The sequence below is a fragment of the Sander vitreus genome, chromosome 16, assembly GCF_031162955.1.
Source record: "Sander vitreus isolate 19-12246 chromosome 16, sanVit1, whole genome shotgun sequence".
Lineage (NCBI taxonomy): Eukaryota > Metazoa > Chordata > Actinopteri > Perciformes > Percidae > Sander > Sander vitreus.
The window spans coordinates 6,816,776-6,834,322 of NC_135870.1; the positions used below are offsets into that span (position 1 = coordinate 6,816,776).

The 17,547-nt window shown below is 39.1% G+C and overlaps 1 protein-coding gene across 1 annotated transcript in view; it reads right to left on the reverse strand.

Annotated features, from left to right (window-relative positions):
• LOC144531837 (netrin receptor UNC5D-like) overlaps positions 1-13,573 on the reverse strand; it is a 196,697-nt gene extending 183,124 nt beyond the window's left edge. The window contains exon 1 of the mRNA XM_078272153.1: positions 13,214-13,573. Coding sequence (XP_078128279.1) covers positions 13,214-13,325 — 112 coding nt within the window. The 5' untranslated portion in view covers positions 13,326-13,573. The remainder of the gene's footprint in view (positions 1-13,213) is intronic.
• Between the last annotated feature and the right edge of the window lie 3,974 nt (positions 13,574-17,547).

The following is a 17,547-nucleotide window of genomic DNA, read 5'->3' on the forward strand; positions in this document are numbered from 1 at the left end:
CATCCACTCACAGACAGGGAACTTAAACCTAAAAAAAAAAAAAAGGGTTGCAAAGGTCAAGATCCTGCTGTGGTCTGTCTTACACTTAGCTGTCTTGGCATACATAAAAAAAAAAGTTTGTTCTGCCATCAGTGTACTGTCATCAATTTTACTGTAATGTGACAGTAAAAACAAAGATATTTTTTAACATTCTGACTTTTCATTTTTTTGTTTGATTGTTGGCATTCATTGGCTGAGACCAGGGGGGCATGTGTTATCGACTGAATATGGATCAGGACCACTGCAGACTGTAGGCCATTAGGAGAGCCAGCAGTTCAAGCTCCTGCCCTGCCGTTCCTTAATTGGTCCCCTCAGAAGCCTGGCGCACACAAACTTCACAATCACACTGGAAGATTGTACAGAAGAGAAAAGAAAATCCCAGTGTGCAAGCAGCTTGGCATCGATTAGCTCACTCTATCACTTCAGTTTCTTCTTCACATTTTTCCATCTCATTTCTTTTCACCTACAGATTACAATCAGCTGGGGTGGTCTTTGAGTAAACCATAGAAGTCGAGATAAAGAGGAGAAGACAGAGGAGAAAATGGCTGGAACAAATGGGAAATGACTCAGGACTGCCTACTGGGTAATTGGGTTTTATCCTCTCATTTTATCAGGCCTTGTTTTGGATTAAAGCTATACAACACACACACACACACACACACACACACACACATACACAGGAAAAGGAGAAGGATACTTCGACAGATCTCAGGATAACTGATTAAGAGTAGGAGAATGAGACCGGTGCTGCAGTCCAATTATGATACTCGACAGAAGAAAAGCTTGACCGTTTTCTGCAGAAAATGCAGGGCTTTTCTCTCTAACCAAATCTGGTATCAAGGTATTGGACACAGTCAGTAAACACAATGCACACAAAAATGTCAACACGAGATGCTGGGGCACAATAGCTTGTTTTTTCTATTTCCACATTCTAATTCAAGGCATGGTAATTTCAACCTGACATTTCAATTTCCGATGCTTCTACAATTCAGTGCATTGAATATGGATCTTGTCAGATGTAAGATGTGTACGCTCCGGTTGGAGACCACGACAGGATGACAGTTGCAAGAGTTATCCAGCAGAAATATTGTATATATATCTTACCCTCTAATACACAACGGTTCACATCTATTTCTACTAGGGGTGGAATGGTACACTGAAGTCACGGTTCGGTTCATACCTCGGTTCAGACATCACGGTTCGGTACAATGAAGGGAAAAGCATAACAAAAATGCAGAAGGCAATTTTTTTTTATTGTGCATGTCTCATGCTGTACCACCTAGTGTCATCCAGTCTCTCCCCTGAGCTAGCTGCAACAGCCTGAAGCTTATAAAGTAAGATGTAAACAGTAAACAATAAGTAGGCTACCCCACATCATCTCCAGACTCCATCTGGAACTTGTAAACAAAATAAGACAATCAGCTAGCAGTGTGATATGGGAGACAAGCGCTGCTCTCATATGTGAATGCACAGAGCAGGGGTGTTAAAAGAGCAGCTTCGGTTACACAGAGCAGTTGGCGAATTGTGGCGTTAGCTTCACACGCTACTTCAACGGCGGAGCTAACAGCTAACGGCGGAGTAAAAGCGGAGCTTACAGCGGAGCAAACAGCGAAGCAAATCGGCCTGGAAGCCATTTGTGGTCGAGGGAAGAAGGGAAACAGCTACAGTACATCCGTGTTTGGTTGTATATGGAAGGGACTAGTTTGCTTCGTGTGGACTCACTGGACCGACTTGACATGTAGGCGGAGCTCGGGAGCTTCAGAGCTAAGGCGGGGCTACAGATAAGGTGTCCTAAGAAACGCGTATGTAACAGTAGTTCCACATTACATTAATTCATTTGCACGCAAGTTTTATTTATTTTTATACCGTGTATTCTCCGTGTAAATTCATGTACCGAACCGAGACGCCCGTACCGTTTCGGTTCAATACGAATACATGTACCGTTCCACCCCTAATTTCTACAGTGACGTTTTACAACAAAGTGGGGTTCTTACAAAAATAATTTATGGCAAACTACAGTACTCAGTATAAAAAGGTTTATTGAAAACACAGGCTCTTTATTGGAGCATTATTAGGTTCAATGTGGACATGACACTTGAAAATGTTCACCTTTTTAGCTTTTTCCAGTTTAAAACCTACCCTTTCTTAAACCAAACTCTAAATTATCATTAAGACATATATATATATATATATACTGCATCTTGTCTGTCGACGTGTCAGACCAACTGGTACAGGAAATACATTTATTCCCTCAGCTTGTCAAACAAAAGCACTGCCGTTTCAATATCGAACCAGCATGACGTCTGCCCAACTCCAAGCGTGTTGTGGAGTTCTTTCTGAATAAACTACACGCCCATGTTGATTGCAATAGAGGAACATATCACCCCGTGTGAGAGTATGGCTGTTTTAATGTGTTTTTAATAGTGATTGGGTGACAGTGGAGTTTTAAAGATTGGAAGCAGAAGATAAGCTATTTATTCTCTGGCTACATAGACAGTTTTTAGGATAAATTCATAGTTGGTTTGGGGGGTCTTGAGAGAATGTTTTAATGAAAAGAAAGCATAACACCAGCATTAATTATTTAATTCCTAACTTAAACTTAATTGCACATGTACAGTAGGGCTGAACAATTAATCCAGAGTACACTATCTTAATCGCAGGAGGGTTTGTTAAACACATAATATGGGTAAAAATATGATTCTGAAATGAGTATTTTGCCACTGCAAAGAAGTCCCGGCCTACAAATCGTTTTCTACAGACTGTTTGGTATAGATCCTCACAAAGAAATCACACCATGATCATTTTAATACATTTTTGAAAATGAAAAACATTATGCAAAAATAACGATTCCCTTCAATATCGTCAATCACATTGCAATTGCAATATGAGTCAAAATAATCTTAATTCAAATTTTTCTAAATGTATTTAGGCGCTCTGACATTAAAAAGTAAACGATAGATGTAGCAGCGTCTATCCTCAGCCCAGAGGTTGAGTTGGTCCAAACCAGCTAAGATGAAATGAAGCAGAAATAGGCAAGGCTATTTATTGATTGTACTGTCTGTGAGGTGAAACAAAAGTAGTCTTTAAATGAATGTAGCCACATTGATGCACAGAATAGATGTTATCTATCTTAATGACAAACGGGAGTCCTTGGCTGAAGGGGAACCTCATCAAAGTTACACATGCATAACCTTGCAGCGGTGCTCAGAGAGCAGAAGAAAACACACTACCTTATGTATGGATGAACATTTAAATTCAACTGTTCAAGCCATTAACCAGTGTCAATACACAGAAGGAAAGGAATTCAACACAGCTCAGTAGGAATGTAAATAAAAGTGGGATATTTGTTATATCCTTATTTTTTCACATTTTGTTTTAAAATGCTTAATTCATTCCCTCATTGAAATGTAAATCAGTTGCACAAATAGATTTTTTGGTTTCTCATTCAAATTCATATTAAGCAAATGTGACCAAACAGCAGGCAAAGACTGCAGGAGGTTATGCAGCTGCAAACCAAGAAAATGTTTTCTCTCCAGAAGCATTTAGAATACCTGGAAATGAAAAGAAGAAGTGACAATTCACTACTATGACAACAATAAAAGCAGAACATGCTTCAAGAAGTAAGACTATTACTTCTGTTCAAGGATAGCAGACTAAAAAACCCTGGCCAGGGTTGAGGAAGGGCTGCAGTATTAGAAAGACAGGAGAAACTCTACAGTTCTGACTGAGTTAACCACTGAGCAGTAGGGCTGGGACGGTTACCGCATTACCGAGGTCACGTGACCCCCAACCGCGGGTCTGAGCTCGTCACCGCCATCACCCCAAAAAACACTGGCCTGCACGTGTGTGCACGTTGTGTCTAATGACATGGATTCATTGATCCAATGACATGGATTCATTGATTCTAATGACTCTATGTGAATGGTCTGTGTCTGATGACATTGTGTCTTTCATGGATTCAAAAACAAAACTTATCATCCGTGTATTACGGTAGGAAAGGCAAAGACATTTATCCGTTCTCAGCTGAGGTAGACACATTACTGTTACAGCTGCGGTGTTTACCATTGCACATTAGCCTAGCAGCTAACAGAGTTTCCTTCCGTTTATAGCTGTATCCCGATAAAACGGCACGGTTGAATTTCAGCCTGCATGTACGTTTCGTAGCCTAAAACAGAGCGGCTTATATTGGTAGAGAGAGCAACAAGTTAGCGGACTGCCGAGTCACCCTCTGTGCTCTCTGTCTGTTCAGCTGCTAGACGGGCTGCAACATATGTTGTAAGGTTTAAGCCAATGTTTTTCGGGGGTGACGCCATTCACTTTACCGGCAGTATTGACAATAGATAAAGCCACCGTGTCTTGAGAAGTTCTAGCTCGTTTTATTGTTCACTTTTAACTCATTTTACATCATCTTTACTATCTCTTTGTCCTCGCTCTTTTCCTCACAGCGGCACTCATACGCTACTCTCCGTTACCGCTCACTCTCCTTGCGCGACCACACGAGCACTGACGTCACTCACTTAAGGCACCCTGCCATTCTCGCTCTAATTTACGCTACTCTCGTAAGGGGGTTGCGGTATACCGCTCTACCATGGTAATTTCTTGCTTTTCAACCGCGGTAAGAAAAAAATCCATACCGTCCCAGCCCTACTGAGAAGGCCAGGAGGGAAAAAGAGCTTGTAGTGGCACAGTGATGGCCAACCAGTGTTGGCTGATCGAGGCTGTAAAGGTCAGACAGGGGGCGGAGGGAGGCCTGCCATGGGGACAATACAGCGGGCAAGCTTGGAGATGAGCTGCACAGACCGTTTAGTGAACTTTGAACTTGTGATTATGAAGACGCTGCCCTTTTTTTTTCTCCAAATAAATCCTGCCTTTCACTGCCAAATAAAAACAATAAAGGAGGAGACAGCAAAGGTAAAGAGTTAGAGAGAAAAGGTGAAGTGAGTCAGTGTGGCTTAAAACCGCTCAAGGTGTGCCCCCTTGTCCCATGGAGTTTACGCTTTTTGCTCAGCAAGAAGCATGTTGCTCTAAAATATTCTTACCAAAGCTCTCTCCAAGGATAAACTGCAGATTCAACGTCTACAGCATGGTGAAATCATGTATTCTAGACATGATGGTGGCCGTGTGCATGGTCAGTAGACTAAATTAATATTAAATATGTTCCGACACAATGAATTAAATTGTTATTTAATTATGAGGTAATTGATTAACATGCATTTAATATTCAGGGTTACTCATGGAATTATTTCAGCTTCATTAAACTCTGTGTTTATTTATTAAATTTGATTTTTTCTTTTTCTTTTTTTTTAAACATTTTGCTAGCTAAGCAAAAATTACTAATTATTTGCAGCTAGTTTTGTCTTTCAATGCTTGTTTTATTTTCTAGACTCATGAAATCTGGATTAAAGAAAATGCAAGTCTTGAGAATAGTCTGTTCCCTGTGGTTTGAAGTTCAACTTTGACTTTAATATATTTTTAGGTTAGCACTTTACAAAGACAGTACTTCTGAATCTTCCCTGTGTCTGCAGGAAAGAGCATTTCTTCTGAAAAAAACATAGGAGGCATCTTCAAAGACCAATGGGATTCCACTTTGTTTTATGAATGACAGAGCTTTGTTGGTTTTACATCACACAGCCACACATCACTACAGAGAGTTATTATGTAGACTTCATACACCAAGAGGGACTCTTAAACCACATCCTGCATCTCTGACACTCACAAAAGCACCAAATAGCCACTGAGAAAGACAGGGGTGCATGAAATATAGCCAGGCATGGTGCTTTTCTGCAGCTTGGGATGTCATCAGATTTTTTTATACTAAAAAACAGAGAGGGAGAGCAAACCTCTCTTGGATTTACAAAATGAGGTCTAGATAGAACAACCCAAACAGCTACCCAGAACATAAAATGGCAGGGTTTTTTTCCTGTCCAATATGGGGCTTAGGCACAGCACCCAAGCAGTTTTGGATACCATCTAAGCCCAATGAATAAAATCAAGTAAAATCAATAGTGAGCATTAAAACTAACTAAATAACTTTTGAAGTTGGTCCCCAGTTTAGCAAGTTTTGTCTTTAAGCTTTTTGAGTGTTATTTATGTTCTGCTCTCTAATAATAATGGTCCAAAATAATAAAAAATGGAATTTGTGTGTTTTTATTTTAAAAAAAAAAAACATTTTCTAAGAAAGAAACCCTGAACCTTCACGCCAAATACCTGCAACTACCTGCACTGAAATGGGATCACGGTTCATCTCAAATGAAAACAATGTCCTCAAACATTTATCACCACACCTTACTGGTCTCAAACCATTAGAGATGGGACAATGTCAATGCTAACATGGTTGATGACTACAGCACAAACAGCCATGACAGCACGTGTTTCATGAAGTATACGGTCAAAGGGCTTTATTTAGTTCTGAAGCACACTAACAAAGGAAATCGATCACATGTTCGCCTCTACAGTATGGATTTCTTACATTTCATCTTTGATGTGTTGAAGTTTCACGTCAATATTGTACTATGGCCTATGAAGTCTCCCTAGTGACACAATATAAAAAAACAACAACAAAACATTGATGCTGATGTCTAAATGTGTTATTTTTGATTTACTTTCATCACATTTTCTCACTCGCCACCAAAACTGGTGGATGAACATGCTCGCTTCTGTGTGTCAAAACACTGTAGCGCACACACCAAACACACAAACATCGAACCCGTACTTTAATCCGAAAGTCATTAAATATGCATTTGCTTTTGATTACTCTTGAAATTAATTCATCAGGGAGAGCAGTGACAGGTGCTCGCTGTTACTGACAAACTGCTGTGGCAGTTACTGATAACATGAGATACTTAAGTATTCTGCACTGTAACCCTCATATCCGTCTCTCTCTCTCTCTCTCTCTCTCTCTCTCTCTCTCTCTCCTTTTGCCTTCTACCATACCCTGCTCCCTCGTTCTCCAAGCTCAGCTCCCCTTTCCCCTTCAGTCGGGTGGTGAGGTGAGAAATGATACCAGAACCAAAACATTTGTCACAGCAACAATCCACCGAAACTAAATTACATCGCAAGGAATTGCAAGGGGGGAGTGGGCAACAAGAAAGGATGAGGGAACAGAGTGTTTATGAAATAAAAGCGCTTTTAAGGAAACAAAAGTGTGGTAGAAACTGGAAGATGGGAAGAGAGAGGTGTGTGGGGGGAAGCAGGGCATTGAATAGAACGGCGTATGGTGTGAATCTTTCCTTTGTGGCAATGCCCTTGAGTTAGCCAGTGAGGCATTGAATGGTGCATTGTGGATTGGCAGTTATCTCCAAGGCTTCCCTTTCAGCGTTATTAGAAAACGCATGACAGCAATGCTAGCTCTTATCGAACATAAAGCTTCAAGGCTGCGGAGACAAGGCTGAGAGGCAAATCTGCAGGAGGCGACTGAGATGGCAACATTCGACACCCTGTCATTCTCACAGCGTTTTAGCAATCAGATACCACAGTACAACATTACAGTGCATGCATGCAAACATCCGGTACGCTTGCAACATGTATAAATGATGCTGAATAATGAAAGTATAATCTCTATGTAGTATGTAACTATGGATATATGCTAGAGATGCCTAGAGCTTATTCTAAGAACTGGTATCAAGGTCAATCTGGGCATTTTTTAGGCTGATTGATCGCTGTCGGCTTAAATAAACCCGATCAAATGCCAATCCTTTCATCACTGTACTCCGCTGTCCACCACGGGCTGCTAGTGTTGCAAAGCTGAAAGCTGCTCTACAGTGTAAGGACTTTTACTGCATACGACAGTGAAAATTAGAATGTGTCTTTTAGGGCTGCACAATATATCATTTTTCTAGCATCACCGCGATATCATCGCATCATATATACTTCGCGAAAGGCTGCGACATATCGCGAAAGATACTCCGAGATTTTTTTGAGTTAGTTGAAAGAAAATATCATCAGAAAACTGTACATTGAAATGTAACTGCCATTCTTTTTTAGTGGTGCCTTTTATATTCAATTCAATGTTCAATTTGTTTTTATAAGAGAATGTTGGAAATGTATTTCCTTTTATTCGTTTTAAAGTCAACAAGCAATTTGTTGTATTTTAGCAGAATACTGAAAGCAGCAGAAATGCAGAACTGAGTACACTTCAATATCTGTTTATTTATCGCAAGTAATATCGTTATCGCGATATTCAACAACGTTATTGCATATCACATTTTCCTCATATCGTGCAGCCCTGGTGCCTTTGTGAAAATTCTATTTTGTGTACACTGGTGTGAGTGACTGAGTTCTGACAACAATCTCTTAAAATACAGGGATTCGCTAATCTAAAATTAATCTCAGGAGTCACACATTATCCATATTATAATTTAGAATCCAGACCTTCAGTATTTGGATCAAATAGCTTTAAAAAAAAAATTAAAGAAATAAAAGGTGAGCCAAATTTAGTAGTCTACAGCTGTATGTACCAGATAGATATTTAATCAACATTAAATATATTTTGTTGTTACATTACCTAATATTAAAAGACTCGGATCCGAATTGGGGCAGAGGTACTGACTCTAAACAATATAGTACCAGAAATAGCTGCATCTAATATAGTAGAAAGAATTCTATGATACAACAAAGAAGAGAAGGACCTCTAGTAATCAATACATAACCACAATGGAATAAAGTAGAAATATGACAACAGATTTATAATGAAAGCATTGTGTTTTATTGGAGCAACCAAAAGGATTCTGTTCCAATCAATCCTCTCTCTCATGGGAATACCATGAACAAAAGCTTATCTATTGACCAGATTCCAAAGTCTCAATATCTCATAGACAAAAACAATAGTTGTTTGATTACTACTGTAGCTCTGTCCAACACAGACTCACATAACGCTTCGTCAGTATAATGTGTGTGTTAACTTCCAAGCAAAATTTCTTTGCAAAACATTCCCAATCATTTCCCCATATTGGATTTTGTAGCGTTCTGCTTTAGACAATATTCCCTATTATTATTATATTATAATATTTGGCTGCTGTTGAGCTTAGATCCCTCTAAATGTGAAGAAAAACAATGGGAGAGGGGGTTGGTGAGATGGATGGAGAAATGGGTTCCTTTTGAATAATGCAATAGTGAAACTGGGCAATATGACCACCATGCGATCTCCAACAGAATAGAAACAACTGTGGACACCAGCCCATCTGTGCTCATAAATTCATCTCATGTGAAATGTCAGTTAAATCAAAGCTGGAGCTTGAGAAAGAGTCTGGCAGTCATTTTTGGGATAAATAAAACATAGCAGAGATGACTCAATTGCCCTTTATTTCTCTCTCTCTCTGTTTTTATCTTGAGATTTTTGCACTTGCGCTATGCTAAAGCAAGAATGCGCTTTTAGCAGCAGGAGGCACAATGGCTGCAGATCCAAGCCTCGGCCACTACGAGCTTGTCAAATTTGATTAAATTAAAAGCATATTTGTGTTCCTAAATGTAAATTAAAGTGTGTATTGTGCAAGCATCTGACAGTGCTGATGTGTTGTCGAGACTTTTATGTTTTTCCCCAGAACTACGCACGACATTCTGGTTGCATGAAGGTTAGAGTGGCGGTTATCCTACCTAACCTACTGAACCATGGTCTAAGGTCAATCGGGCGTCTGTCATCTGCTCTGCGTGTGGATAGAGAGTGCGGGCTTGCTCCAGGCTGACCACTTGCATGACTTAGAAGTGTTGTCATGTCGGTGTCAGCACAGGGGCACACTGATTGATTTCACCCCGATAACCTTATATAGTCCATTAGGACCTAACTCATGTTTCAAATCAAGCAGTCTATCCAATTAGTATCGCATTTTAAAAAGGATAAGGCTGGCATCATTCATTCAATATTTGTTATTGTCGACAAATCCCTTGAAAAGACTTAAACCAGCAATATGTCCATACTTTCAGAGCTTTACAACGTTCCTAACCTGTCTGTGTCACTAAGCCTTAAAGGTGCCGTAGGTAGGATTGTGAAGATCCAGGACTTGGAAAAATGTACGACATCGACAACTACTCAGTCCCTCCCCCCTTTCCGCTAAAGCCCAAAACGGTCTCCTAAGCCCCTCCCCCCACCAAGGTTATTATAGTTTTGCATTTTTCATTTGTTTTTATTTTTATTTCATTTTGACTTTTTGTTTTCAAATTCAGTTTAGTTTTAATTCGTTTTTAAAGCGGGTTTGCTAGTTTAGTTTAGTTTTTGAAAATGCTTAGTTTTAGTTTAGTTTTTATTAGTTTTAGTCTTTTTTTGTAATATGGGTTATTTGTCAGGGGATTCAAAAAGGTCAGAAAAAGTATTGTGTAATAATAACTCAACAAAAACATCATACAATTTTAGAAATATGTATTCACAATGTATTCAACAATAACACCAGTACATAAAATGTAGCCTACATATGGTCATGAATATGTAAACAGTCTACACAAGACGCCGCAGTAAGAGCAAAAGTGACGTGTTCCAGGAAAAAAACCTAAATAGCCAACAGACTAAAGAAGACAGACATGAACAGGTGTTTTCAACTTTGGTTCGAGTAAAGTGGCGAACTTTTTGATGTCAATCGAGAGATATATATATATATATATATATATATAAAACGATATAGCTTGTTTTCTAGTAATTCAATAAATAAACAAACAAACAAACAGTCTATATGACTAGCCACATGACAGAGACTGTTTTTGTATACTCCTGTGTGAATTAAATACCTAATGGAAAAGTGCTGAATATTTTCTCATTTTATTAAGAACTTTAGTGCAAAATAAATATACCATGCAAGGATTGGAACATAAAGCGTCGTCCAAATAATGTAAAAAATGCCGTATTGCAGTTCGGCTGCTGGTTTTTCGACACTGCGATAGAAACGGTATAGGAAAATATAAAACTACAGACATTTTTATATGATTTTGGCAATATCATAATGCCCAGTTGCAACCATAATCTACCTAACATTAGGACCATGCTTTATGCTTTTGTGACATTGTTGTGCAAGCTCTCCGTCTTTCCATTGAACTAAATTCCATGTATGACATGTGAAATTGTTTTGAGGTTGGCCTCGGTTGAAATGTGACAATTGAGCATTTTTTTGAAATCATGAAAAGCTCTTTTTTTCCAACATGAATCATCCAAAAAGAAATGAATTCAGTCACAAGCGGAACTCATAGAGAAACGCCTACGAAGCCACAATCCCGCACACAGATGATTCTTGTTGATGTGTAGCTACGCTCACGTGACACACTCTACATACAAATATACATATCCAAGCTGTGGTGCTCTTGCTCACCCTTTCACTGCCAACACTTCTGCTTCACTGATCACAATGCAAACATCTGTTATGTTCATTAATGCTCAACATTTCATCAGCCCCCTCTCCTCCATGAATCCACCTGTGGGCACTGATTCCAGGTTTCTTCTTTGGGCTAAGTGTGTTCTCGTCACTTTGTGTTCTCTCAGTGTGCCTAGCTTTAAATTGTATGCTTGCAGGTGAGTAATAAGGTCCTCCCCTTGCAAGACATGGAGAATAAATTTGGATTACTGAATTATAACGTGGCTTCTAATTGAGAAATAAATGTCCTACTGTAGGGGAGTTTATACGTGTATGTGGCTAGAGAACTTAATTCACATTTCAACCATGCTCCATAACTTAGCTTTGCCCATATGTTTTACATTATTTCATCGTTTTTTTTGTGGAGTCTGCCTTTTCTATTTCATCTCATTTGATTTCTGCATAAAGTGTTTGACTGTTGACATCCATATTATTGCACAACATAAATATTTATTTCACAGCCTGGCACAGAGCCATCGCAGACGCCACTCTAAAACCAGGCCGCTGTATAACATATACCTATGCAGCTTATGAAAACTACATTTTGCACGCACAGGCACATTTCACTTTCATGCATTCATTTTTTTTTTTTTTGACAGCATAGGTCACTCATTTTTAAATATCGTGCAATGCTTTACATGAAAACGTAGCCACTGTGGAAATGCTGTTCAAGTTAATACAATGTGCAGTGTAAGGTTTTGAAAAAGGTTATATTTAAAGCCTTTCAGACTAACATAAAAAATAAATGACAAAAAAAACCTCTTGATCTCTACATGCAAAGTTGCCCTGAAGATACGTATGCATAATCTAATATTTATGCTATGCAAATTGCAAAGTTGAAGCTAATTTCTGAACTTGGGATGTAAAAAAATGAAAACCTTAAGGGCGAGTTAACTAATTGACTTGCAAATGCATCTTTGTTTCACTGCCATGTGAGCTAAATGGATGTCAATAGGTCAGGACAGGTTCAGCAGAAGAAAGGGAAAATATTTCATAATAATCTATTCACTGACCAAATGGAAACATTTTTAGACAAGCACATCTCAGTCTTACATCACAAACTGTTATCAGATAAATACACCACCAATGTGTGTATTACCCTATAGAACCACCTTTTGACCAACTTGTATACCCACTGGATCACCTAGCTTTTTAATAACATGACATTTAGAATGAACAAACAAAAAGCAACTAATATCAACTACAAGTTTCAGAAGTGAGCACAGCCCTCAAGCAATTGTCTTCTTCATGCGTTTAGTGAGACCCCCTAGCAACTGGCAACATGGCTTTAGCAGCTAAAAATGTCAAACTTGTCACAAAAATGAATTGTGAAACATGACTCGCACAGTGGGCTTTGCTTGGGTTAAGATATGGATCTCCCTTTCCATTACAGTTGCAAAGGGCAGCGGAGCAGAGCGAATACTATCTTCTGTTCTGTGAGCAAAACTGCTCGCCAAACGGATTATCAATTTCCACAGTGCATTTAACGGAACTCGACACCGTTTTAACCTTTAAAAACACCAATCTTCTCAAAAGGAACCACATTACTCAGACACCAGCCAGCGCGTGTCGCATTACAAATAAAAACTTGTCATAATTACATGCAAGCTGAGAAATGTCTACTTTTTTGATACTGTCACACACAGGCACACAAACTGTTAACACCGGCTTGTAATATCACTTTTCAAAAGCCAAACACACTGAAACCATAGCTACAAAAAGCAGTCTGTCACACAGACACGTCAACGTCTTTTTTTTCTCTCGAGTTTATTCTCGAAGACTGAGACACCTCCATGTGATAAAAACATTCAGCTCATCAAAGAGTGTGTTTGTGCTGTGCTTACCTCTTGCTAACGTGGCGGGGACTTGCGAACCGAGAAGCACGAGGATGCCAAAACTCAGGTAGCATCCTCCCGAAAACTGTCCCATCACTGCTCTACGTCTCTCCCTCCCCATCGGGTCTGGGGGCACTGGACTCGGGTCTCCAGCATTTGTCGTCTGCTCGAGGCACCTCTAAACACGTTACCGTGCCCCCGACGGACGTTCTGTCCAGGTGTTTGGGTAGTTAGTGTCCGCCAGGAGAGCCGTCAACCTCACGGAATCGCAGTGCGGAGAGAAGAGATGGAAAGTGGTGCGGAGCTCTCGACAGTCCGCACTCTGTTGCGCGAGAGTGGGGACAGAGCGCGCGCGCGCGATGTAACAGCTTTGGTTTTTTCAGAGAGAGAGAGAGCGAGAGGAGAGAGAGGAGAGAGAGAGAGAGAGAGGAGAGAGACAGAGAGAGAGAGAGAGAGGGGAGAGAGAGAGAGAGAGAGAGAGAGAGAGAGAGAGAGAGAGAGAGAGAGAGAGAGAGTCCCCTGTGGACCTGTTGAGAAATTACAAAGGTGTGTGTGTGCATATGCTCACGCGCTTCGCTAGTGTGAGAACAACATCTTTCAATTATCTCTCTCTGCCTGTTTTTTGTTTTTTTTTCTTCACATTTTCAGCTACACCCGAGCTTGCGTTCTGGACAGAAATCGACACCATTGCCTTGGAGCTCTTGCCAGTGGCCTTGTCTGGAAAATTACGTTTTTACTAATTGATGCCCGTCTTCAGCCTATGAGCATATGGCCTGTGATTGGTGTCCAATTGCCAATTAAGTAGGGAGTAGCTCAGTTAAATCAGGCTACTTCTTTCCAAATGTCCATTTTGAAATTATTTAATCCACTTTAGTGCTTATAATGGAGTGATTAGCCTGAAGGAATATATTTAGATATTTAGATCATTTTCTTAAGTAACAATACACCTAAATTAGGCCTACAAGAAAAGTAAAGTAGTCCATGTACAGTATTTAATGTATTCATTTTCAGAAGACTTTCAGAGTGATTTATTAATGCAAATTACATTTTAGATCAATAACAGGCTAGCACATAAGCAGCCTTTAAATGATGTAGCCCCTATAAATAGACGTGGAATAGGTATTCCGATCCTATACCTAAACTAGCAATACCACTCAGTAAAAATCCACCATTTCAAGTAAATCTTGAATTCAAAACCCGTACTTTTGCAGCCTAATTAGTGGCATTTACTTTAAGTACAAAGTATGCAGGCAAATTGACTTCTGTCACATTGCCGCCTACTATTTGATAATTATTAATGATGCATGTGAATAACTTAATGTGACAGTTGGCTAAGGTGAAGCCCTTATAATACATCGAGTTATTTAATTTCCTGTATAATGTATCATATTTTTAGAGTCATCATAGCTGTCACATTTAGGTAAATTCAAGCAACAGAGGGAGGGGGATTCAAATGCAGACAAACACACACAAAGCAAGTATGAAAGGAAATTTTCTGGAGGTAATGGTCAGGAACAGGCTACAAGTGTGCAACGAGATGGTAGTCCAAACAGTGTAATAAATCCAAGAGGGCACAACTGGTGAGCAGGCCAGGAACAGGAACAGGTGGCTGAATGCAAAGGCTGCGCACAACATAACAACACTGACAATCTGGCACTGACTGGAGAGAAGGGGCTGGTATAAACTGACAGGATCATTGAGGAAATGAGACACGGGTGAGCAGGTGTGTGTGGGAGTCAAGCGACTGGGACAGGTGGAAAAGTCTGCGGCCATCTGGGGGACAGGTAGAGTATGGCAATGACTGCAAGGCGCATATAGAAATGCAGAGGCCTGGGGAATGACACAGAGGCAGAGGTTGTGGCAATAGGTCTTTAAACCTGAATTTGTAAAGCTGTCTGTATAGCTGTCAAATGATATAGAGGAGTAAAAATTACAACATTTTCTTCTAAAAAAGTTTGAATAAAATTTAAATACGCAAGTACTCAAGCACAGTAATTGAGTAAATGTACTTACTGCAAATCTCCACAACTGTTGCTGCAAATATGGGCACGGATTTTAATATTGTTAACTTCATTTGTATTCATATTTTTATTCAGTGGGGTTTATTTTCCATCCATTATGTATTTGTTATTTCTTTTACTACTATGAAGCATGTTTTGTTTTCCATCTAATTTTGCATGGATTGTGGCATTCTGTCCCTGTTTTATTCTTATTCTATGTCATGTCTTTATTGTAAAGCACATTGTGCTGCATTATTTATGTAAAGTGCTATACAAATAAAATTATCATTATTACTTTCAACCACTGCATCTAGGCTACGGTTGTGTAATTTTATCAAAAACAAAGCATGATTTTTCATAAACTGACCATATGTTTTTACAGAACATTTTAATAATGTAGAAAGGCAACTAGTAGCTGTCAGATGAACGTGGCATAAAAAGTTCAATATTTCCATCAGTAATGTAGTGGATGGAGGTATACATTAAAAATAAATACTCAACTAAAGTACTTCAAAGTTGTCCCTACTTGAGTAAATTCCACCACTACGAGCTGCTGCTCACAATATAGTCTCTCCAATGCTCCAATAATGTAAAAAGACAATTTTAGATTTACCGTTTAAAAGTATCCACAGAATCATTTCCAGTAAGTGTTGGGATTTACTTTACCATTCAGAATGTGTGTCTGCTCATTTTCTATGTAAATCACCGCAGTTTGACCTTCTCTGACATAATTACCCTATTGACCAGACATTCAGTGGTTCATTTCCCAGAGTTCTTGCCAGGGGTCATCTTGGCAGGCAAGGTTAACTACTTGATAATATTTCAAAAGAGAGCCATAAACTTTGCATTAAATATCTGGGTGGCCTTAAGGCTATTGAGATACCTTACGGACCGTGAACAAAAGGAGAGACTGCAAATGCTTTTTTGTTGTTGTTGTTGTTGAATGAATATATAGTCGGTTTTATTGTTTTTGGAAACACGAGTTGCAGAATGACACATTCACTTGCTGGTACACTGTAAACTCTAACCCTTCCATATCTTGAACTGATGGATTTCTACCTGAGATGACAGAAGTAGCAAGATTTCTGACAGTAGAATAAACACTCAATGTGTGACAATGAAATAAGAACTAACTAAATGTCCCTGGCATGGGCTGCTAAATAGTGCCTCACACTGTACTATATTGTCCCTAAATTAGGGAAATGTGATCAAGTGTTCCATTGTGGGAAATAATACTGTGGGTCATATTAAGATTAAAATGGCAGCTTTTGTCTGTAAGATGTGACATGTGGTGTCCCTTTGCTGAGACTTGGCTGGATCCTGAAATTCCGGCTCCATTCAACTGGTTGACTTTTTTTTCTGTATACCAATCTGGAGGCCCCATTCTGCTTTATGATGAATAATGCATAAATTAAAAAGGAGCTGATGGGATTACATTTCACTGGAATTGTAACTGTACGGTTTCATGTGAAAAATAGAAATTGATTGACTAGTTATCCATCAATCAAACAATCAATCAACCCACAGGACCAAAAACATTGGCTATGGAATGCAGTAGTTCCAGTATAGTTCAGGTACGTGCGTCACTGCAACCCAAAACAAAAAAAATAAACAAATGCATAATACATTTTGAAAAATACCATTTTCTGTTCAGACAGATAAAAGATATAAGCGTGTTTTCAGCTTTTAAAGATGCATTTACTTCATCCAGTGTACTTAGCAGGCGGGTCCAAACAGTCATATTTTACTGTGGTGTGGTTATTTTCAAAATCCAGACTTCTTAATTTTGTAAAACAACGTCTTTGGTCTACATTGTCACAATTTAATGCAGGGGTGGGGGTATTTCTAATATTCCTAATTATAACTTTTGAACACTTCTTATGAAAATGTCTTACAATAATATTGCAGTTCTTCAAATCCAATAAAACAAGTTCATAACTGAAAATATGCTGCTGTATGCGCAGAAAAAAAAATCTCTTTAAACAGCAAGAAAAGTAAGCACCTTCTAACATTGTAATTGTAATTAAACAGACATTACTTACAGATATGATTCTATAAGGCATGTAGCAGTGTTTATTGCTGCATAGCTTTTCTTGCTTTATCCATCTGATGCGAGTGCTTGCTTGGACATTCTCTCATGGAAATGTGCAAAACAGTTTTGCTTTTACGGCAAAGCATTTAAAAGAACAAGGCAAAAAAAAACTGTCATCGCCACCAAGCTGCAGCAGTATCAGCTCATAACAGCACTGAGTGACAAGCACAAATATTCAACTTTATTGTCAATGAATTTGGTATGTATTATGGTATTTTATTTTTATTTTCCAACTGCCAGTGTGTTTGTCA